At 35.1% G+C, this 25,056-nt stretch overlaps 1 protein-coding gene across 7 annotated transcripts in view; it reads left to right on the top strand.

Annotated features, from left to right (window-relative positions):
* The window catches only part of LOC136029875 (tetratricopeptide repeat protein 7B-like), a 235,461-nt gene that overhangs the window by 88,915 nt on the left and 121,490 nt on the right, over window positions 1-25,056 (top strand). For all 7 annotated transcript variants that reach the window (XR_010618131.1, XM_065708342.1, XM_065708343.1 and 4 more), the window contains one exon: window positions 7,900-8,123. Coding sequence is in view for 6 of the 7 variants with exons in the window: in XM_065708342.1 (XP_065564414.1) it covers window positions 7,900-8,123 (224 nt within the window). In the remaining variant the exon portion in view is untranslated. The remainder of the gene's footprint in view (window positions 1-7,899; window positions 8,124-25,056) is intronic.

The following is a 25,056-nucleotide window of genomic DNA, read 5'->3' as shown; positions in this document are numbered from 1 at the left end:
AGCACGGGTCAAAGTTTGTAAATCGTAGCCCCTCCCACGGGGACTGTGGGGGAGTAAGTCGTCCACAAAGACATAGTTATTAGATTTTTCGACTACGCTGAATAAAATGGCTATCTCAGAATTTTGATCCGTTGACTTTGGGAAAATAATTAGCGTGGGAGGGGGCCTAGGTGCCCTCCAATTTTTTGGTCACTTAAAAAGGGCACTAGAACTTTTCATTTTCGTTAGAATGAGCCCTCTCGCAACATTCTAGGACAACTGGGTCGATACGATCACCCCTGGGAAAAACAAACAAACAAATAAACACGCATCCGTGATCTGCCTTCTGGCAAAAATTCCACATTTTTGTAGATAGGAGCTTGAAACTTCTACAGTAAGGTTCTCTACGCTGAATCTGATGGTGTAATTTTCGTTAAGATTCTATGATGTTTCCCCCTATTTTCTAAATAAGGCAAATTTTCTCAGGCTCGTAACTTTTGATGGGGAGGACTAAACTTGATAAAACTTATATATTTGAAATCAGCATTAAAATGCGATTCTTTTGATGTAGCTATTGATATCAAAATTCCAGTTTTTTGAGTTTTGGTTTACTATTGAGCCGGGTCGCTTCTTACTACAGTTCGTTACCACGAACTGTTGGACAGGCATTATAACTGAGTCTTGCCATTCCTGGGGAAACCGTTCCTGAGACCGGATTGAGCAGAAGAGCTTCTGTAGTTTCTCAGCGAGAATAGGAGCAACTTTGTAGACTACGGCTGGGATAGATTCTGTGTCTGGTGCCTTGTGATTCCTCAGCTTTTTGATTGTCTCTTTGATCTCTTGTATTGAGGAGGGAGGGCGACCATTGACATTGCTTTATGGGGCTTGTTGACTCGGTGTTACTTAGTTGTGGTTAGGGTTGCTTGGCTGGTGTGCAGTGGCGCTGTTAATGGAAGGCGTTTGAGTGCAAGGGATATTATGACTTTGGTTCAGCAGCTCCTGGAAGTGGTATTGCCATCTTGCGATTATGTCATCTTTTCTTGACAGAAGCGTTCCATCTTCACTGTAAAGCTTTTTGGTATCTTAATGACTAGCAGCCTTCTGCTTATCTGCTGCCAAGTGGTCCCAGTGGTGTTGACTAGCAGCCTTCTGCTTTTCTGCTGCCAAGTGGTCCCAGTAGCGCTGACTGTCATGGTGGGCGGATTTATGACATTCTTTTCGGTGTGTTTTGAACATTGAGGACTTCGTACTTCTGATCTGTTGGTTCTTGTTTAATAGTTTGATACTATCTTCTGAGATCCACTATATATATATATATATTTCAAGAAATTCAAAAATTTTACATCCTGTTATCTTTAATTTTTTCTTGGTATCTTTGGTTTTATTATAATTTTTTTGTTTTATTTTGGACTGTTTAAGGGCAAGTATGTAAAATGAGTTGTTGAGGCCAGTGGTTCCCAAATCTCATTTTCCCCTTAGAAATATATTCTTACTTTTTCCTAATCCATCTTCTTGTTATCAACATATAAGCCATGGTTCCTTATATTTAGTCCTTATTAGTAAATATTTGGTATATTCTCCTTGTGTGCATTTGGATTTATAGAATGAGCTGAGATTGGAACAAATAAGACATTTAAGTAGATTTTCAGTTTAGTAGGCTATTCACCATATTTTATTATTATTCTTTTTTTCGGTTTTTCGAAGAATGATGAAGACTTCGATTATTTTAAGGGCAAATATATAAGGAAAATATGCCCTAAATATGGGTATCAAGAAGATAGAATAGGAGAACATAAAGGATATACTTATGGGAAAAAAAGAAAATGACCCTTGAAAGCCACTGGCCCAAGCAACATATCTTGTATATTTCTTTTTAGACTGTCCAAATAGAAAGTGGGCGAAAACTACAGAGTCGATAAGAACCAAAGCACTCTTTCAATTTGTTGCGAGTTTTTTTTTTTTTTTTTTCATTTAAGCTACTTGAAAGTTGAGGCCCGAGGAGATGTCGAAACGAAAGAATCTTTACGAAAGTAAAACAGTTCAAAATAGGGATGAAACCTTTTAATTGACCGAGAACAGTTATAAAAATTTTAACTGGATATTTCGAACACATATACAGTGTTCGAAGTTTTCTACGAAAGATTTTTTTTTGTGAAAAAGTAGTTTTCTTAGAGGTTAACTATTTCATTTATTTTTTTCTAATTTGAATCAATTTTTCTATTCATTTCAGTTGAAAGGGCTAAAAATGGCTTGAAAATTTATCCCAACTCGACTTTCCTTTACATCTCTAATGTTATGCTTGCGTGATCAGAAGAAGAATTTCATTCTGGTAAAAGGTCATGTTTCGATCAAGACTCTCGTTTCGATTGAAAGAATCCACGAAAAATAATCACTAAATTAACTATTGCTAGAAGAATTATATCAGAATAAATACTGACAAGCCCCATTTTGTTAAGTGCTCTGGTAGATGTTTTTGTCTTGAACTTGTTTACTCTTTCTTTTTTACGCTTTCACAATAAAATAATTTGTTATTGATATATGTGAGATCACCAATGAATAACCTGTAAAATTGGAAGAATAATCATGTCTTTTAAATACTCGGTTGAAAACCATAAAGTAAGAAGCCCAGAAACTTTGAAACCTGTAAAAAAAGCGAGAACTGCAGAATCAATAATTAAAAAGTGATCTCCCTTCTTACTTAATTTTTTTCAGGCCCAAATTGGTGAGAAACAGAGAGTTAAATTGTTTAAAATCTTGTGCCTCAAAAACGTTCCGTTCTGTTTTTTGGCTTGTTATTCCAAATAGAAGCCCCAATATGGCAGAATTTAACTTTCGTTCTTCCTGTAGTTCTACTTGCTTAAAGTTTTGCATAGGAACCAAATAAGTTTTAGAAAGGCGGGGATATTGCCTTCTTTTTCTAGTATACGCTTAATCAATGGCAGGATTGGTTTAAGAAAATACGTCCCAGTTCTAATCTAGTGAAATTGAAGCAAACATTTTCAGTGAAGTTATAAAGTAATCTCTCTTTTTCTTCTTCGATATTTGTTGTACATTTATCCAAATATATGTAGATTTTTTTTAAGCTAGAGTATTGATAATGTAGCTTAACTGTAGCTAACTTTAAAAATAAGATGGATGAAACCACAGCTTATATACAATACAGTTATTAAAACTTGATTTATTTTTGGGACAGAGTGCGTGGTAGCGATGCTAGCGGCGGGAGACAGGAAACTGGCAGTCTGAATCTAAAAGATTGGAGCAATTGAACAAACAAAACAAAGTAGCGTTCCCGCCTATGGTGTTGTAGTACGATCTAGGAGTCGCCAAGTTCAGAGCTCTTTACCAAAAGCTTCTCATGGGGAAGATAGGAGTTTTCGTAACTGTATTGTATATCTAAGCTGTGGAAGAAACAATGAACAAACTTTAAATTGTAAATACAGCAAGCTGGCAGATATATAGTGCTTAACAGACATGTCATATTAAGTTCAGGTATCAACGGTTTTCTAGAGTGTATTTGAGTATGGGAACAATGATTTTCTTTTACATGTTCTACCTTCAACATCGTGAAAGAATGTAATCGACTTCAATCATTTTGTCATTTAATTTAATAAAAAAAAATACATCCCATTTTATCATATAACCTAGATTTTATATATTTTTTTTTCTCTTCAATTTACAGTTTTAGTTATTTGACATTAATCATGTTTTGTCGTTACATTTTTGTAACGACAAAGGCCTTGATATATTTTTGATAATTATTATTTATCACGGATTGTTCGGGGTACCCGGCTGACTGACCGTATTTCAAACAGTAGGTTGTACGAAAAGTGTGGTTCAATCCCGCTTTCTGGGGCTATAATGAAAGAAAGGTTGAGATGGCTAGCCCACGTTCTACGGATGAAGGATGACAGATTACCGAAGATTGTCCTTTTTGGCCAACCGTTCGGGGCTACACGGAAAGCAGGTCGTCCTTGTCTGGGTTGGGTGGATGTCATAAATAAAGATTTAAAGGAAATGAGAATTTCCTGGGAGGGTATAAAAAGGGAGATTTTAAATAGATTAGGTTGGAGGAGGAGCGTGCGTAGCTGTGTTGGCCTCAGGCGGCTTGGTGCTGCAGTGAGTTATTAGTAGTAGTAGTAGTAGTAGGCTACGGAACCAAAGAGGGAAACTGATTATTAAGTATCATTTACAACGCAATTCCCTGTGCCCTTTCAATAAGCAAATAACGACTCCAGTTTAAGGGACACCCTGGGAAGTAACAAACTTGTTCAAGGAGGACGGGGCTATGCGTCAATATAATAAAATAAAGACACCTAATTTAGATTACGCTTCGCAGTTGCAGGAACGGTGTGCAAAAGCACAGGATTGTCGGACCCATTGCACCTCCGGGATGAAGGGCCACGAAACGGAATCAGCACCTTCGGTTTGGACCTTGAGAGTCTATTGCCCTCATACTTACTTACATATTTACTTATACTTCCCAGTTGGCGCCGCAAATTTTATTATCGTCACCTCGATAGCCTCTCCTTATTTACCAATAACCACAGGAAAAAAGAAGAAAACAAAACGTTTTTAATAAAGGAGCAAAAGTGACTTGGAATGGAGTCGTTAATCAATCATAGTTAATATTAGGTTGCTTTTAGTTGGTCAAATGCTAAGACATTTTAAGTGGTAGCCATGTAAGCCCTAAGTTATGCATATATTTGCAGTTGTTTAATCTTTTAAAGGATATTGGTTCACCGACTTTGTTTTATGATATCAAATAGTTTATGGTAAGTAAGGAACGCTATCAACGAACTGTAAGTAAGGAACGACTCGGCCCAATAGCAACCAAAACTCTAAAAAAAGGGAATTTTAATAACAATTAATACATCAACAGAATTGGCTGCTTGTGATTCCAAGTATATATATATATATATATATATATATATATATATATATATATATATATATATATATATATATATATATATATATATATATATATATATATATATATATATATATATATATTATAATATATATATATATATATTACATCAAGTTTATTGTTACCTATCAAAAGCTACGACCCAGAGAAAATTTGCCTGATTTTTAAAAAAGGCGGAAAAGCCCAAAAAGTTAAATGATCTTAACGAATTTCACACCACCAGATTCAGCGTATCAAAGAACTCTACTATTAAGATTTAAAGTTCTTATCGACAATAATGGGGTGTTTTGTATTTTTTTTCCATAAAAAAAAATTCCGAGGATGTGCGAGTTTCTGTTTTCTCAGGGGTGATCGGATCGAACCAATGGTCCTAAAAATTGGGAGAGGACTCGTTCAAACAAAAATTAAAATTTCCACTGCTCTATTTGAGTAACGGAAAATATTGGAACGCAACTAGCCTCTCTCCCACGCCCCCTTTTTCCCTGTACACCTCCGTTCAAAATTTTGAGTTAACTATTTGGTTCAGCATAGTTGGAAGATCCAATCACTATGCCTCTAGGGATGACGTGCCTTCTCACAGCCCCTGGGGAAAGGGCTGTAAGCTATGCAATTTACAGGTTGTTTACATATAGTATTTGTTATTGGGAAGTATGCGGTAACTTTTTGGGGGTAATTTTTTGCAGGAGGTGGATTTCCCGCAGGAGAAATTTTTTTTGGGGGGGGGATTTTGTAGGAATGATTTTATGCGAGGAGGGGAGGACTTGGCCTGATTTGAAGAACGTTCAAAAATCAAATAAAAAAAAACTTTTCCAACTGAAAGTAAGGAGCAACAATAAAACTTAAAGTGAACAGTAATTATTCTGCATATAATGGGAGGTTGCCTCTTCCTCATTCCTTGCTCTTTACTCTAAAATTTGACTTATCACAGTTCCTTAGGAACGACTCATGAAGCACAATGGTTGTTGAATTTGAATGAGAAACACTTTAAAGAACTTAGCGTAAAGCGTGATGGTTCATGTACAGAATATTTTTTTTTCGTTTTAGGTTTTAATTTTGCTCCTTACTTTGAGTTGAAAAATTCTTTTTTTATTTAATAAACACAGGAGTATTTAGTCTTGAAGACGATGTTTGAAGGAGGAACACTTGTGCGTTTTTAGGCTGAATCGTAGCCGTAAAGTGCGACTTTAGCAGAAAGCTGCTAAAGCATTTTGAAGACATCGGTAGGGACATCGACGTGAATTTTTGAGACATCGGTGTGATGTTGATAGATCATACCCTCAGAAAAGTTGCACACACGTGTAAGGAGGTAGAGAACTAGGATGACGAAGATAACGATTATCTGAACAGTTCTTTAACGTTTGGACATTGCTTCAGAGGGAAGAAGAAGCATCAAAGAGGAATAGAAGGATAGATTAGTGTTCTTTAATATGGAAAATAATTTAATTGACCTTATATCCTTAGAATAAGTGAAGACTTTACCCATTTTCTTGATTTTCTTAATAATATTCAAAGTGCAAAATAAGCGCTGAACATTCCAGGTTAAGAGGGGGCAATGTTATAAGTATATTTCAGACGAAAGAAGAAGCTTTAAAGAGGTCAAAAAATGGAGGAATGATCACCAATATTCAAATTAAGCAGCAGCATATCTTAAAAGCAGCTTAACACCGTAAAGGTATCGCGGGGATACGCATAGCCCCTGTCCCGTCAATAGTTTTATTAAACAACCTACAAGGCGTGGAAGAAGTGCAGAAACCTCGAGATTAGTGCAAGAAAAGATTTAAAGAAATAAATTTAGTCTTTGAAGATTTGATTACACAAAAGCATGAACTTTTAACATTGTTGAATTAAGATAAGAATGCAGAACAATTAAAGGAGGAAATTGTTCAACCAGTGAAAATACAAAAATAATGCTGAATATTTCGGCTGAGAACTTAGCTTAGCCGTCTTCAGTGCTGAAATGAAGGAAATAAGAAAAATATGAAATACAATAAATTGCCTATAACATATCAAAATGAAATAAAAAGTCAAAACTTGTAAAAAGGAAACTAGAAGAGTCACCTAATCATATCAACAGCAAACAGATGTAAAAAAAATAGACCTAGAGGCAGAATGAATGATGAAATTTTCATACGATAACTTATTATATTGAAGGTACTTAGATAATCTAATCTTTTCCCAGGTTCAGAATAATAAAAGTGGCTGCGTTTCCATTACGTCACGAAATTGTTGACATATATGGGTTTCTTTTTTAAGGATAATAATTATACGAAGAATAAATTAGTGAGGGTCTCGGATGGGAAAGTTTAACCAAGTTTAACCCATATCCCTGTTAAGGGTGAGTTTAAGCAATGTTTTGCCCTCAGATGAACTCTCCACCTAAGGGGTCACGCCGAAAAATTGTAGTATTAATAGTTTCTAGGGTTGCCACCCCTAGTAATTTATCACTATTTATAGTGTTTTTTTTTTATTGCCCAAACACAAAAATCTCTACATCAGCACATAAATCACTAGATTATTGAAGGAAATTACTAAATTAACCGAAAAATCAGTAGAATCTAGTGGTTTTGTTTCTCATGAGGCGGCAACCCTGGTACTGGGTTTCCCTTACTGAGGCCTGTATGGTTGGAAATAAATAAAAGACGTATCAGGTAGTTCGAATTCACTCTACAAAATAATAGCAAGAAAAGGATTTTAATGTTTAAAACAAATGCTTCGTGTACCAGAATCTAAGTTTCCCTAGTATATACATTAATGCGTTGTTTGGGAATATTGACATATGAACTTAAACGGGAATGCTACAATCCCAAATGTGTTGGGGTTTTCGTTGAGATTAGCAGGAATAGAGGTTGGATTGAGGGTGTCTGAGAAAGGAGTATATGCAAAAAACCGTTTACAGTCAGCTACAGCAAACAACGAGCTTATAGTAGTTTATGTATCTTAAGTAGTGTAAATGCTATGAGATATATTAAAAGTTTTTCGTTTAATTTTAGGTTCAATCCATGCCTCAAAAGTGGAACAGGCCATGTCCGATTTTGGGTCCAATGGGAGTTCAGCTTATATTCGTACAATTCCACATAAAAGTTGGAGTCTTCAGTTGAAGATCCTTCTCTGTACTGTCGAGCTGTACCTTAAGCAAGGGATGATCCAAGATGCTGAAGCATGTCTTGCTGAGGCCGAAGCTGTGGCTCCCGTTTCATTCCAAGTTGCCTATATGGTGAGTCAAAAAAGCTTAAAGTTCAAGCAAGTGGAAAAAGAAATCTAAAGGCTAATTTTGTAAAATATCAAAGGGGAAAAGGGTTTTACGCCTGAAAAGTTATGAATTTCATTCAAACATTACAGAGTTTTCTATTCTAAAAGATGTAATCTTCAATATTGCCCGGTCTAACTGTGACTGTTTCATGTGCTTTTTCGGCAGATGACGCCTAAGAAACAACTAATAAAAAATTCAGCATAGCTGAGAATCCTACTGTAGGGAATTTCAAGCTATTGTCTATGATAAATGGAATTTCGCTTCCTTTTTTCCCAGAAGAAAGATCATGGATAGCCAAGTTTGATACTTTTCATTATATTTCGTGCTTTTTATTTAACTTTCGACAGCTATTTAAGACATAACTAATGAAAATTCAGCATAGCTGAGAATCGTACTGTAGGGTTTTCAAGCTACTGTCTATGATGTATGGAATTTCGCTTCCTCTTTTTCCCAGATGAAAGATAATGAATGCCCAAGTTTGATACCTCTCATCACATTTCGTGTTTTTTATTTAACTTTCGACAGTTATTTAAGAAATAACTAGTGAAAATTCAGCATAGCTGAGAATCGTACTGTAGGGGTTTCAAGCTATTGTCTATGATATGTGGAATTTTTAAAGTTTGCAAAATTTGAGATGTCTTAAGATTTTGTCCTATTCCTTAATTCAGGAATTCTCCTTTAAGAAGTCTTTTAAATTGAAGTAATAATGCAGCTACTTGTGATTGAAGTGTGACATGGACTTATCAGACGACTCAACACCTAAGAAGTTGATGACTCATCGAGGAGGATGCCTATGGATATTTTTTGTTCTGTTAATAGAGCCTTTGAATAGGTTAAATAATAATAATAAAATAAGTTTTTTTCAATTGAAAGTAAGGAACAACATTAAGACTTAAAACGAACAGAAATTATTTTATATATGAAGGGGATTGCCCCCCTCCTCAACACCTAGCTCTTTACGTCAAAGTTTTTTAGTACTTTTAAAAAAGCTTCTTATTGTTCTAACTAAACGACCATTGGGTTTCAGAAGTCCTTATTAAAGAACACTTATCCGTGATTTTTCTTCTGGAAAAAATACAAAATTCCACATTTTTGCAAATAGGAGCTTGAAACGCTACAGTAGGATTGTCTGATGCACTGAATCTAATTGTGTGATTTTCATTGAGATTCTATGACTTTTATAATCTGGGGACCGTCAACATTAAGAACTGCCTATCTAATGCAGGAACTGGAGTCAGTCCAAAAACGGTCAACCAGTATCCTCCTGAGTAATAAAAACATTTTCTACGACGATGCCGTAGCAACCCTCGAACTCTAAAGTTTGGAACTCCGTTTGGGTGACCTTATCGTGAGATTTGGCAAAAATGCTGCTGTCTAACCCTGCTCACCGTGACATTTTACCCCCAGAAGCCCCGACAGTCAGCCGTACGAGACAGAAGCTAAACCTTGTGCCTGTGCGTGCTCAGACAAACCGCTACCAGAACTCTTTCGTCCTTTTTTTTTTACGTCATTATATAACAGCGCATAAAAACGTGTTTTGTATTTTCAAAGTCAAATTAGCCATTTGAGCTATGACTGCTGTTTAAATAAACCTTTCTCTCTCTCTCTCTCTCTCTCTCTCTCTCTCTCTCTCTCTCTCTCTCTCTCTCTCTCCTCTCTCTCTCTCTCTCTCTCTCTCTCACTCTCTCTCTCTCTCTCTCACTCTCTCTCTCTCTCTCTCTCTCTCTCCTCTCTCCTCTCACTCTCTCTCTCTCTCTCACTCTCTCTCTCTCTCCTCTCTCTCTCTCTCTCTCTCCTCTCTCTCCCTCTCTCTCTCTCTCTCTCTCTCTCTCCTCTCTCTCTCTCCTCTCCTCTCTCTCACTCTCTCTCTCTCACTCTCTCTCTCACTCTCTCTCTCTCTCTCTCACAGTTCATTATCACGGACTGTTTAATGAGCTTTATAGTTGAGGAAAACCTGAGATACATGTGAAAAATTATAAACCTGGATTTAGAAACACTTAAAGTGAAACGTTAATTTTAGAGCGTTTTTTTAAATTTAATATTTATAAACGTTGAACGTTTACAAACGAAAGAGAGGAAGTATCAAACCGAAGTAAAACTCTCCAACAGGTACACTACATCTGTACGAACCTCGTATCCGTTCTCCAAAAAACAAAAAGGGTACTTTTATCAGCAAAAGTGACAAGAGAAACCATACTATTGTTACGGGCACAGGAAAATTTACATAGACGATGACAATACAAGTGTTTCCCAATTCTAATTCGGAAAATTTGGTCTTAACATAAATTAGAAACAGTACTGGCCCTGTAATGCACCCTTGAGGGACACCATGCTCAGATTTTGATGTTTAGTTACCATTGTAAAGACATTTTTGACCAGATTACTGGTCCAGTAAAATCAAAACCAACAAAGAACATATTTATTGAAGTTTCTTTGCATTTGATTTTTTATTAAGCTAATTAAATTTGGATTGATGTTCTTCCTTGGGAATATGGGGCCCAGGGTTCGATCCCCGCTGCAGCAAGGTTGGGCGACAAGCTTGCTACTTGTCCCTGTAAAAAACACCCAGCAACTGAAACGTCGATTCGACGCCCTATGCGCCAGCAATGGCTCTGGAGGATCTTTATCCTTTTTAATTAAATTTTAAACTGAGCAATTCAGTTATTTTGTTTAAACGTTCTTCTTCACGCTGAGATATGTTTGATATTACCAAGAGGAATTTTGAAAGAGAGGGATAGGATTAACTGTACTTTTGAAGTTTATGGGAGGGATTCAAGAGTCAAGCTTTCAATAGGTCGGAGAAGGAGCGTGCGCATTCATGATGACCTCTGATGAGTTGGTGTTTCAGTAAGCTATTAGTAGCAATTGTTGTAGTTCAGCGTCAGAATTAAGCTTCTTTTTCTTCTGAGTTGTATGAAATGTGCTTCTTTTTTTCTTCTGCGAATTATAACCATAATTGCCAGTTAGATGTTAATCGAACGATAGCTATCTCCAAGGAACTGGATGTGAATTATCTCTTGTAGAAACAGATTTGTTTATGTTCATAAAATGTACTTCAGGATATTTCCATAGTAAAGCTTAAAAGTCAATATGGACTTAACCAATATAGCGTCTGGAGAATGGTTTCATTGTCTTCTGAATTATAGGGAATGTTTTTTTTTTTTCTCTCTGAATTATAACCTTCGTTACCAGTTGAATCCTGACCAAGATATGAACTTTTTTCTGTTCTCGGAAAGCCGTTATTGCGGCTATCTTGGCCTGGTGCCTAAGTTAGTTTGCTTTTGGCTGTCTCAATGCATAAATTATTGAGGAAAAGAATTCTCCTTTAAAAAAATAGCCTCCTGTAAAAAATAATTATTCTGATAGCTTCGAGGGGTTGTTCGTCCGAATTATACTTGATTTAGTGGCTCTAACACGGCTTAATTTGTCCGTTTTTGTCCGATTTTTTCCGTTCTAGATCTAAACATACCGCTTATATATATATATATATATATATATATATATTATATATATATATATATATATATATATATATATATATATATATATATATATATATATATATGTATATATATATATATATATATATATATATATATATATATATATATATATATATATATATATATATATATATATATATATATTATATTGATCTAAAATATTTGTTCCCCAAAACAAGTTTTTTGAAAAAAGTAAAGAGCTCTATTAAGCTGAAACTGATCAGAGATACAATCAAATAATCTTGCGTTTCCATTCTATTTTATATTTGTTTATTTAAACGCAAAAAAAAGTACAAAAGATGACAATCTTGCCAGAAAAGCACAAAATGAGTGCTTGGCTAGGGGCAGGAAAATAACTAATATTAATTAAACAGCAACAAACAAACGGAATAAACCAACTGAAGACTAAAAAAAAAGAAGAAAAAAAAGTTATAACCTTACATAAAAAAGAGAGGAAATTAGGGAAACAGGTAACTAGAAATAAAGAGAAAAAACGAGGGGGGGGGTGTAAATGATGAAAATACTAAACGATTTTCTTGTAATGACCTTTTGCTGCTCGCTTGAACGAAGGAAGATTATCGAATGGTGAACCGGATATCGAATGGTACTAGATTCCAAATATTTGGCCCAAAAATCTAAATAAAAAAGAAGCTCTTTTTGTTGAGGGCACTTCTTGGACGATGTCACAAGAATGTCGAATGTAGTAAGAATGCAGATCTTGATTTATTGTGAACATATTTTGGAATGCTGACGGAAGGAGGCTATTGAAATATTTAAAGCAAAAAATTGCGATCTGGAAATCTCGAGTCTTCGACACATCAAATATCCTAGCGCTTTTGAATTGAAGGTTCATATTATCTGTATGTTGAACCGCAGATACAGTTTAAATTGCTTTATGTTGGATGATTTGAAGTCTTTCATAACAAGCAATGAAATTACTTGCCCATATGGAACACCTTAAAACAAATGAAGATGAAAAATAGAATGATAAATCATTTTTAGTATTTTCTTAGGAAAACGAAATTTAAGGTGGCGGATGACTCCAAGGGACCTTGAAAGTTTATTACCAACCAACTTTGCATGTTCTTCCCATGAAACATTCTCATCCACTATAAAACCCAGATATCTACAAGTTTTGACTCTTTCTAATGTATTATTACCTACTCCTAATTTCAAATCTATTTCAATTGATGTTACTGTAATTAAGTGTTAAATAATTCGAATCCGCCCATGACACAAATTCATTGAGAGCGGTTTCCATTTTAACAAAGAAGGTAGACTTTCAGATACAACAAACAAAAGTGTATCATCTGCAAATAGTATTATGTTAGCTTCAGCTAATTAATATTTTATTTGTTTAACATATATAAGAAAAAGTAGGGGTCCCAATATTGACCCTTGCGGGATTCCACACGTTATAAAAAGTTTGAATTATGCAGGACTTGCGCCCTATTGCTTAAATGCGAATCAAACCATTTTAAAGCTAGGTTATCTACCCCAATTGATTTAAGAAAATACAGCAACTTATCAATAGTATCGGTTGCCTTTTTAATATCTAAAAATAATGCTGCAGGAATTAGGTCTTTATCAAATGCATCATTGATCCAATCAACTAACTTTAGGATGGCAAGATCCGTTGAAAGTTCTTTCCGAAAACCGAACTGCGTTTCGCAGATTATGTACGTTCGCTTATGAACTACCTTCTCACAAATTTTGGGAAAAAAGGAAGAATGGATATAAGTCGGTAAACACCAGCTACTTTTAGTCTTTCTGGGAAAGTCCCCACTTCAATCATCATCCCCGCTGGGAATGATCAGTTACAAATCTACTAAATAAACTAAACTAGTAATGACAATTTGTTTGAATCCTTTAACAATCTTTAACGAAACTTCGTCTATTCCACAAGATTGAGGTTTCATTTTCATGATTTTTTTATTTATTTCTTTTTCATCACAATTCATAAACAAAAATTCAGGAGTTACATTTCGAGTTGGGTGTATAAGAAGAGGGGACTTATTGATCTTTTAGCTGCCTCATGACACAATTTTGAACCTTCCTCAGAAAAATATTTACCACAGGTTTTCTGCAATTTCTTTTGGATCATTCACAATAACATCTCCAAATTTCATCTTTTTGATTTGCTCCTTTTCTTTTTTGTGGCCCATTACTTCATTAATTTTTGTCCATGTCTTTTTCATATTTTGTTTGAATTCCCTTTCATAATATAGTTTTTCAGCATGCCTTTTAATTTTATTTAATTGATTGCGGTATTTTTTAAAACACTGGAGTTTCTGTTCAGTAGAAACTCCACGGCTTATTCTTCATTTTTACATATGCAGGGAAACCCATCGTCATCCATTCCTTCCTTGGAATTTTTTTTTCTCACCTGCTTGTATGGGCAACATTTATTAATCTCCTCAAAAAATGTCTCCATAAATAAATCATAAGCCTCATTTACAAACTTTCTTTTAGAAACTCCCAAAAAATCAACAAGATCTAAGTTTTAGCTAGTTTTTTTTAACTCTTTTCTGACATTAAATAAAAAAAAAACAAGTTTTTTTTAACTGAAAGTAAGGAGCAAAATTAAAACTTAAAACGAACAGAAATTACTTCGTATATGAAAGGGGCTGCTTCCTCACCAACATCCCGCTCTTGACGCTAAAGTTTGACTCTTTTTTTCAACTCTTCTTTTTAAAACAGTAAAAAACTTTAGCGTAAAGAGCGGGATGTTGGTGAGGAAGCAGCCCCTTTCATATACGAAGTAATTTCTGTTCGTTTTAAGTTTTAATTTTGCTCCTTACTTTCAGTTAAAAAAAACTTGTTTTTTTTTATTTAATTTCTGAACGTTTTTGAATCAATGCATGTTTTAATTTTGTCTCTCCGCAGAGGAATAATTAAAACGAAATTTGTATATTTATTATTTTTTTTTTGCTAAATGACTTTCTCATAATTTTGATTGAATGATCTTGAGAAAAAAGAGCGGGGGAGGAAGCCTAGTTGCCCTCCGATTTTTTGGCTAATTAAGATAAAGGCAACTAGAACTTTTAATTTTTTACGAATCTTTTTTTTTAGTAAAAGATATACGTAACTTATAAATTAGCTTACGTAAAGAAGTTTTGTATTCTCATGTTTTTATTACATATATGAGGGGGTTCGCCCCCTCGTCAGTACCTCGTTCTTTACACTAAAGCTTAGATTTTGTCCCAATTCATTAAGAATGACCCCTGAATCACCAAAGCCGTAAAATAAATAGTTGAAATTACTAAAAATACTTTAGCGTAAAGATCGGGGTATTAGGAGGAGGTGAGCTCCTCATATGGGTAATAATTTCCGTTTGTTTTAAGTTTTAATGCTGCTCTTTACTTCCAGCTGAAAAAAACTTTTTCATATTTCTTTTTTCATTGTTTTTTTTTTTAATAATGCTAGTAAATCCTGCACTCCCTTCATGGGAATTTTCTTCTACCATGACAAATTCGTCGATGGAAAGCTCCCCCAGCCTATCCCCCTATTCTCAACCCCTCCCCCCAACCAAAAAATCCTACTGAAAACTCCTGCACACTTCCCAATAACCATTACTATATGTAAGCACTGGTCAAATTTTGTAACTTGTAGCCCCTCCCCCAGAGACTGTGGGGGAGTAAGTCATCCCAAAGACATAGTTTTTATGGTTTTTGACTATGCTGAACAAAATGGCTATCTCAAAATTTTGATCCGTTGACTTTAGGAAAAAAATGAGCGTGGGAGGGGGCCTAGATGCCCTCCAATTTTTTTGGTCACTTAAAAAGGGCACTAGAACTTTTCATTTCTGTTAGAATGAGCCCTCTTGTGACATTCTAGGACCACTTGGTCGACACGATGACCCCTGGGGAAAAAACAAAACAAACAAACAAATAAACACGCATCCGTGATCTGCCTTCTGGCAAAAAATACAAAATTCCACATTTTTGTAGATAGGAGCTTGAAACTTCTACAGTAGGGTTCTCTGAGACGCTGAATCTGATGGTGTCATTTTCGTTAAGATCCTACGACTTTTAGGGGGTGTTTCCCCCTATTTTCCTAAATAAGGCAAATTTTCTCAGGCTCGTAACTTTTGATGGGTAAGACTAAACTTGATGAAACTTATATATTTAAAATCAGCATTAAAATGCGATTCTTTTGATGTAGCTATTGATATCAAAATTCAATTTTTTAGAGTTTTGGTTACTATTGAGCCGGATCGCTCCTTACTACAGTTCGTTACCACTAACTGTTTGATTTCTCTATATTTAAGCTTATTTGTTGGTGGCTTGCTACTGCAACTGTTAATTTTATTAATTAGCGTAAGGTGGTCTGATCCATCGCTTATAAGAACATCAGCCAAAAAAACCATTTAGTAATCGACCATCAACAAAAATATTATTAATTAAAGTTCCTGAAAACTGTGTTATTCTTTTAGGAATAGATACTAGAGGATATAAATAAGATGACAAAATGCTGTTAAGGAAGTCATCGCCAACCAGAATTCAACAAATCAATGTTGAAATCAAAAACATCCTTTTATCCTCATTTGTAGTTTGGGATAGAACACCTTCCAATGAATCTATAAAAATCATTATCCGAAAATGATGGTACTTTATATAATTTTCCCAATATCAACTTTTCTGGGCCAGAAGTCTATGTTTCAATCAATTAAGTTTCAACTTTACCTTCAAGCCAGAGCGAAAGGTCATGCCTTACATTATAATCAACATCACTTATAATCAAGGCGGCTGATCCCCCTCTCTTTATGAAAGAACGACCTCTATATTCAACTTTATACCCTGGAATAGAAAAATCCATTATATTCACGTTCTCATCATTTAAGAAAGTTTCATATAGCCCTAAAAACAAAGGTTGGGATTTGAGACACTCTATTGCCGACTGCAGTGACGATTCAGCCGATCTAAACCCTTGACAGTTCCAAAAAAATAAAGAGTGACCTTTATTAGCATCCTATTCAGTAAGACTCTCAAGTTGAACATATGAACTATCCTTTGAGGATTTTATTAGACCGTCTTTATAATCTGACCCCTCAATAGACCAGTTCGAAAACACATCATCTAGAACTAGCCTATTTTTTCAAAATTTTCGAACGATCGTGAGACCCTGAAATGAAGTAACAGATAAAAAATATTGATTAAGGAGAACAAACAGCAAATGCATTGAAATGTTGAGTTATTGGGGGATATTGGGGGAACGGATATTGGGTTAACATGCCCAATATCCCTAAAAATGTAGGTGCTGGACCGTTCTACTATGCTGAACAAAATGGCTGTCTGAAAATTTTGACTGAATGTGTTTGGAAAATGAATTGGCTTGAGAGAAGGGCTGCTTGCCTCCAGTCTGTTTTAATCTTAAATAGGGCACTAGAACTTTTAGGCTTGAATTGAAGTAGCTCCTTTACAAAATTAAAGGAGAAAGCTACACACAACTTTGTAGTGGTACGTGCAAAGTAGTCAGTTTGCAGTTGTAGTTGTACGTCTATAGAAATTTGGGGTTGGGGTTCGGTCCTTACTCACTTTAAATCTATTGTTAATCCCAATTCCCTGTTTTTCTTATATTTTTCTTGTAATTTTCTTGTCTCTTACACCTTGTTGATTCCTCCCCCCCCCTCCCCGCAGAATAATTGTTGATACACTTGCCTTCTCATTTGATTCCCACAGCTTTTTTGTATGTTATATATTCAGACTATTTAATATAATTCTGCACAAAACTGTAAAAAAAAGAAACTGAGAAAACGATATTTACAACTAGTTTTTGACCCGAATTGATGGTAGGAACTTCGGTTTTCCTGGGAGTTTTACTAGTATTCTCATTTCTACATACATTGTTTTCAGAAAAGCATTAATAGCAATCCAGCTCTGAGGGGGGGTAATCATAGAAAATACTATCCCTTTCTATGATCATCCGATTGCCTAGACTGTGACATACTTATTTCGTGACCCGTGACCTACTAATCCCGTGACCCATGACCTACTAACCTACTTTGGCCCTAATAATCCCCGGGGATCTTACTTTCTTGAAATAGAAAAGATCTGATTATAACGTACAGAATAATTCATGGCGTTGACATGCTAAGTTGTGAGGCTTCTTTCAATTCACAACGGCACGACACCTCTTATTTAAAATGTACTTATAAGCATGCACAACATTCTTTCGCATGTAGTCTAGAAAACATATAATAATATGTTAGAAAACATATAATAACAGAAAACATATAATAACAAACATAGAAAACATACATAGAAAACAAACATAGAATATAATAACAAACATATAATAACAAACATCTAGAAAACATATAATAACAAACATAGAAAACATACATAGAAAACAAACATAGAATATAATAACAAACATATAATAACAAACATCTAGAAAACATATAATGTAGTCTAGAAAACATATAATAAATTCCCATAGGAAACAGTTACCACCACAACAGCTAAGCAGTTACCTTATAACAATTGCAACTTATTTTCTTTTTTCTTCTTTGTCATGAAAAGGATTTTTCAGGAGATTGCAACACTGGTCACAAGGAGATCCTTCAGAGGTTCCATTGTTTGGCAAATAGTATGAACTAAGGGGTTCTAACACGCGAAGAGCATTTTGCTGCAATCCGAAAAATGAGAGTATTCAAGCCAAGCTTAACTTAGGGGTTTTCTAAGTAAAAACAGAAAAAAATGATCAGAAGCCATTTTCGACGGGCATCAAGCTTCTACACGAGATCCGAGATGAACAAAACCTTTTCTTTTTCTGAAGATGAAATAATATTAACCTGGATCCAGATAATTGTCAGTCATTTGTAAATAAGAATCAAATAGAAAAATTAAATTTTTAACAGTTGCAATGGTAGCTCTCTCTCCTGGGAGTTTAGTTTTCTGTACTACTGGCAAGGGTATGTTGGCTAATCTACGGGCAAAAGATTTTATGCTATTAGGTTTTTATGTGTTTTATTTTCACTTCCGAGATTGGTCCGAAGAATCCCACAAAAGAAATAAATATAAAAACATTCGAATCTAAAAATACGTTCTCATCCCCTGACCCCCTCCCAGTCCCCCCATAGACTGACTTGCACCCGATAACCCAAACATTCTTAGCCCGTAGATGTGGTCAAGATACCCTTACGTATCTTGTGAAAAAAATGTAATAAAGTCATGCTGGGAACAGTTAACACCACAACAGTTACTTAATTAAAAACTATAATTTACGCAAAAGTTTTTTATTGTTTAAAAAAGTAAGAGTTTTGAGAAAGAGTAAATCTTTAGTGTAAAGAGCGGGGCGTTGAGGAGGGGACAGTCAGATTCATATACGGAATAATTTTTGTTCTTTTTAAGTTTTACTGTCGCTCCTTACTTTCAGTAAAAAAAAAACTTGTTTTTATTTAATTTTTAAACGTTTTTGAATTAATGCAGGTTTAGATTTTGGCTCACCGTACATGAATAATTAAAGCGAAATTTGTATATTAATTTTACTTTTTTTGGCTAAATGGGTTTTTCAAAATTTTGAGCGGACGATTTTGAGAAAAAGGGGTGGAAGAGGGGGCCTAGTTGCCCTACAATTTTTTTGGTTACTTAAAAAGGCCACTAGAACTATTAATCTTGTTTTAGAACGTTTTTATTAGTAATAAATATACGTAACTTACGAATTAACTTACGTAAAGAAATTCTATATTCTTATATTTTTGTTACGTATATCAGGGGGCTCGCCCCCTCGTCAATACCTCGCTCTTTACGCTAAGGTTTGAATTTTGTTCCAATTCTTAAGAATGACCCTTGAATCACAAAGGCTATTAAATTCGAATAAATTACTAAAAATCCTTTAGCGTAAAGAGCGAGGTATTGAGGAGGGGACGAACCCCCTCATATACGTAATAATTTCTGTTCGTTTTAAGTTTTAGTGTTGCTCCTTACTTTCAGTTGAAAAAACTTGTTTTTTTTTATTTCTCTTGGTTTTTAAATAACGGTGGAAAATCCAGCGCCCCCCTAATGAACCTCCCACGTAAACCCCTCACCTTGACTCCCCCCCCCCATCAAGATAAAATCCTTCCTGAATACGTCTGTATACTTCCCAATAACCAATACTATATGTAAACAATGGATTTGGAAAAAAAGTTCAAAGTTCGTAACTTGCAGCCCTTCTCCCGGGGACTGGGGGGGGGGGGGATTAAGTAGCGCTCAAAGACATAGCTTTTAGATTTTTCGACAATGCTGAACAAAATGACTATCTCAAAATTTTTTATCCGATGACTTCGGGAAAAAATGAGCGTGGGAGGGAGTCTAGTTGCCCTCCAATTTTTTGGTCACTTAAAAGAGTGCTAGAACTTTTAATTTCCGTTAGAATGAACCCTTTCACGACATTCTATGTCCACTGGGTCGATGTGATCACCCCTGGGGAAAAAAACAAAGAAAAAAAAACAACAAATAAACACGCATCCGTGATCTTTCTTCTGGCAAAAAAATTAAAAATTCCAAATTTTTACAGATAGGAGCTTGAAATCTTTACTGTGGGGCTCTCTGATCCGCTGAATCTAATGGCGTAATTTTCATTAAGATTTTATTACTTTTAGGTGGTGTTTCTCCCTTTTTTGAAAATTAGGCTAATTTTCTCAAGCTCGTAACTTAAAACTAAACTTGATGAAACTTATATATTTAAATTCAGCGTAAAAATCTGATACTTTTGATGTATCTATTGGTAGTACACTCAAAAACGCAAGGCTTTGTGGCTGGGAACACTGGGAGTTTGAAACATAAGTCTAACAAAATAATGGGTTTCGTGGCTTACGGAAAATATATCTACAAAACCATCCCAAATATATTGACTTTTGATATTTTCCAGTAACTGTAGAATTCTAAAAGTTGGTTTTACTAGTCATTAAAAAGTATTTTACTGAAAACCAATTTTGCTCCGATTTTTTATAGAATCATAAGTCTGGACTAAAAATTACCGCTATCATAATTGTGAAAATACATATAAATACTCACTTGTAAACGAGTCTTATACTTTCCCTAGGCTATTCATGAGAAATTAAATAAAAAAAACATGTTTTTTTAACGGGAAGTAAGGAGCGACATTAAAACTTAAAACGAACAGAAATTACTTCGTATATGAAAGGGCTGCTTCCTCATCAGCGCCCCGCTCTCTACGCTAAAGTTTAAGTAAAAAACTTTAGTGTAAAGAGCGGGGTGTTGATGAGGAAGCAGCCCTTTCATATACGAAGTAATTTCTGTTCGTTTTAAGTTTTAATGTCGCTCCTTACTTCCCTTAAAGAAACTTGTTTTTTTTAAATTTAATTTCTGAACGTTTTTGAATCAATGCATGTTTTGATTTTGACTCTCCGCAGAGGAATAATTAAAACGAAATTTGTATATTTTTTGTTTTTGGCTAGATGACTTTCTCGTAATTTTGCTCTGAATGATTTTGAGAAAAAAAGAGCGGGAGAGGAAGCCTAGTTGCCCTCCGATTTTTTGGTTACTTAAAAAGGCAACTAGAACTTTTAATTTTTTACGAATCTCTTATTAGTAAAAGATATACTTAACTTATAAATTAACTTACGTAAAGAACTTTTGTATTCTCATGTTTTTATTACACATATGAGAGGGTTCGCCCACTCGTCAATACCTCGCTCTTTACACTAAAGCTTAAATTTTGTCCCAATTCATTAAGAATGACCCCTGAATCACAAAAGCCGTAGAATAAATAGTTTAAATTACTAAAAATACTTTAGCGTAAAGAGCGAGGTATTAGGAGGAGGTGAACCCCTCATATGGGTAATAATTTCTGTTTGTTTTAAGTTTTAATGCTGCTCCTTACTTCTCGCTGAAAAAAAACTTTTTCATATTTATTTTTTCATTGTTTTTTTTTTTTTTTAATAATGCTAGTAAATCCTGCGCTCCCTTCATGGAAATTGTCTTCCCCCATGACAAATTCCTCGATGGAAAGCTCCCCAAGCATATCCCCCTATTCTCAACCCCTCCCCCCAACCAAAAAATCCTCCTGAAAACGCCTGTACACTTCCCAATAACCATTACTGTATGTAAGCACTGGTCAAAGTTTGTAACTTGTTGCCCCTCCCATGGGGACTGTGGGGGAGTAAGTCGTCCCCAAAGACATAGTTATAAGGTTTTTCGACTACGCTGAATAAAATGGCTATCTCAGAATTTTGATCCGTTGACTGTGGGAAAATAATTAGAGTGGGAGGGGGCCTAGGTGCCCTCCAATTTTTTTGGTCACTTAAAAAGGGCACTAGAACTTTTCATTTCCGTTAGAATGAGCCCTCTCGCAACATTCTGGGACAGCTGGGTCGATACGATAACCCCTGGGGGAAAAAACAAAACAAACAAACAAACAAATAAACACGCATCCGTGATCTGCCTTCTGGCAAAAAATACAAAATTCTACATTTTTGTAGATAAGAGCTTGAAACTTCTACAGTAGGGGTCTCTGATACACTGAATCTGATGGTGTGATTTTCGTTAAATTCTATGACTTTTAGGGGGTGTTTCCCTCTATTTTCTAAAGTAAGACAAATTTTCTCAGGCTCGCAACTTTTGATGGATAAGACTAAACTTGTTGAAACTTATATATGTAAAATCAGCATTAAAATGCGATTCTTTTGATGTAGCTATTGGTATCAAAATTCCATTTTTTTAAGTTTTGGTTACTATTGAGCCGGGTCGCTCCTTACTACAGCTCGTTACCACGAACTGTTTGATTTTCTACTCTTAAGAGAACATCCTTTTTCATATCGTTTTCCAATAATATTTCAGATATTGTTATAAAATATTTTATATTATTATGAAATATCAATAAAATATCTTAGAATTTTACAGATACTGAAAAATAACACGAGTCAATTTGTTTGAGCTAGTTGTCTAGATATATCTTGTGTAATCTGCGAAGCTATATTTTGTTTTTAGTTTCAACATCGCTCTTTACTTTTGTGAGAAAAACATTGTTTTAAATCAACTTAATAAGTAGATTCAGCCCTGATTATGTGTCATGTTATTTTTATCAATGCCCTGGAACGAGCCAAAGATTAACTTTAGCTTCATTGGCTGAAAGGATGATGGATCTTTTGTTAGATCAATAGTCCATTTCTAGCCCAAACTGTCCCCTTGTTAAGCCTAGCTAATTAATTATTTAAGTAAGTTGACTGCTTGGGAAACGGTACTAATTTGATTAGGATACGTTACTTTGGGAACACCGACTTTACAAGGGGAAAGTTTGACGCAGAAAAACTTTAACAGCTCCTTTTTGTAATTTTTATCTTTCATAAAACAGGCTTTACGAAATAAAAAGTTTACTCATCGTATATCATTTGAAACTAATGAGCTTTTGAATCAATCTTGGCGGGAGTAATACAACGTGCGAATGCGGCTAATATAAAAATAATAGAGATATAAAATAACCTAGCCTTCACACATTGAACATAAACGAATCCGTTATGACACGTATTGATGTATGTGGTAAAAATAACCACAGAGGCGAAAATGTATAAGTAAGGCTTTTACATTATTTTGTTTCAGTATTGTCTCTGTATAAGGCTTTAGCAAAAAGCATACATACGTAAGATAACATTAAGTATGATGTGGCTTTATCCTCTTTGTGGCTTTATATGAAGCACTTCTCTTAAAGTGGCTGTAGTGAAAAGCGTCGCAAAAAGCATAATTTAAGGGTCCAGCAAGAATACCGTTACAGTAGGGCAAAATGTCCTGTATCCGGGGCAATAAGCGTTTTATGTTTAAAACACTTATTACCTTGCCACGCCAGCTGTCGTCACTTCATATTTAGTTACTGTTCTACTGAAGCACATTTTTTCTGTTAAGCAATAATGGTAGTCAGAGACGTCAGTGGTCCAATTACTTGAGGTGGGGTTGGTGACTGTTACCGACTAGCGGTTCAGCTTTACCCTCGTTTTGAAAGCACAATCTTGGGAAAATATATTGTATGCCTCTTTCTGTCATATTTTACGGCTATATTTTTACCAGCTGATCAAATCTATTTTGGGAGAGCCCCCCCCCCTCTACTTAAGTTAAATTTATGATGGTAGTTGAATCATCGGCTGTTTTTGTTGGAAATAACAAAGATATCTTACTTTTGATATTAAGCCGAAATTTAACATGTTCGTTTGCGACGTCTATATCATGTTTACTTCATTTTCATCATATATGTTTGATTTAGATAGTCTTTCGTTTCTTAGTGAAGCATGCAATTCCTATTTAGGACTGAGTTATTCGGCTCTTTGAAATCTCCAATGTTAAAAGAAAGACTAAATTTGCAAGGGCAGTTGCCCTCCCCCCAACACTGTGGAGAAAATTTGTTAAATAGCCCATGCCCCTTGAATATCCGAATATGGATCCCTCTCCCCCCCCCAATTTAAATTCTGAAGGTTTTCCCCTGAGTCTTTGCATGTTTGTGCGACGGTAGACTGCAGTCCTGAGATCTTTGATGGACATGTTTTTTGTCCACTCAAATCCGTACATCTGTTTGGTTTTTTCTATTGAAAACGTTAGTGGGCGGTCCTGGGTCCTATCTTTGATGGTTTTTTTGTCCCTCCACGCAAGCCATCTCATCGACCTGATATTTCTTTTGAGCTGATAGGAGCAACTAAGCTTAAGAAGCAATATTTTATGTTGTAATAATAGATCGCTAGATATCGTTTAGCTCGCACAAACTTTACAATTTTCTGACAGAACCATAATCTATTCATATTATTTATATTTCAAACCGTTTTGCAGGCCGTTTCCTAACTTCTTTTCCAAGCGCTAATTTGAAAAGATGTTTCTAATTGCTTGTCAGTTTCATTTATTGTTTCGAATGTCAAGTCAAGTCGTTTCTCAACATTGGGTGACAGTTCTGAAGGGTATTGTAACTAGATTTTGAAACTTGTCGTTTATGATTATCAGTTGTTTTTTTTTTTGTTTTTTTTTTCAAAATCATACTTTACTGTTTTCTTTCAGCAAACAAGGTGTTTGTGTGCTCTAATGTTTGCATCAGCGTTTATGAGACGGTGGTCCACCGTAATAAGTATTACGGTGGTTTATTTACGTGTTATTGGTGGTTTATTACGTGTTATATGGGGGTTTATTACGGTGGTTATTCTCTACTGGTTTATTTTTTGTCCTTCAAACTTCAGTCAGTCCATCTGTTTTATGTTTCTCTTGAGCACAAAAGCGCGACTAAGTTCAAGAGGTAACATTTTATATTGTGATAATAGCCTGATATATGTCTTGTAGCTAGTGCTGCGCTTAGGGTATGCTGACCAAACCGAATTATTTATATTTGAAATCATTGTTTTGCCTTGTCCTTAGCTTCTTTTTTCTGAGTGTCGATTCGAAAAGATATTTTAATTGTTTGTCAGTTTCATTTATTGC

The sequence above is a fragment of the Artemia franciscana genome, chromosome 8 (assembly GCF_032884065.1).
Source record: "Artemia franciscana chromosome 8, ASM3288406v1, whole genome shotgun sequence".
NCBI classification, from domain to species: Eukaryota; Metazoa; Arthropoda; class Branchiopoda; order Anostraca; family Artemiidae; genus Artemia; species Artemia franciscana.
This window is presented reverse-complemented; position numbering and strand designations above follow the sequence as displayed.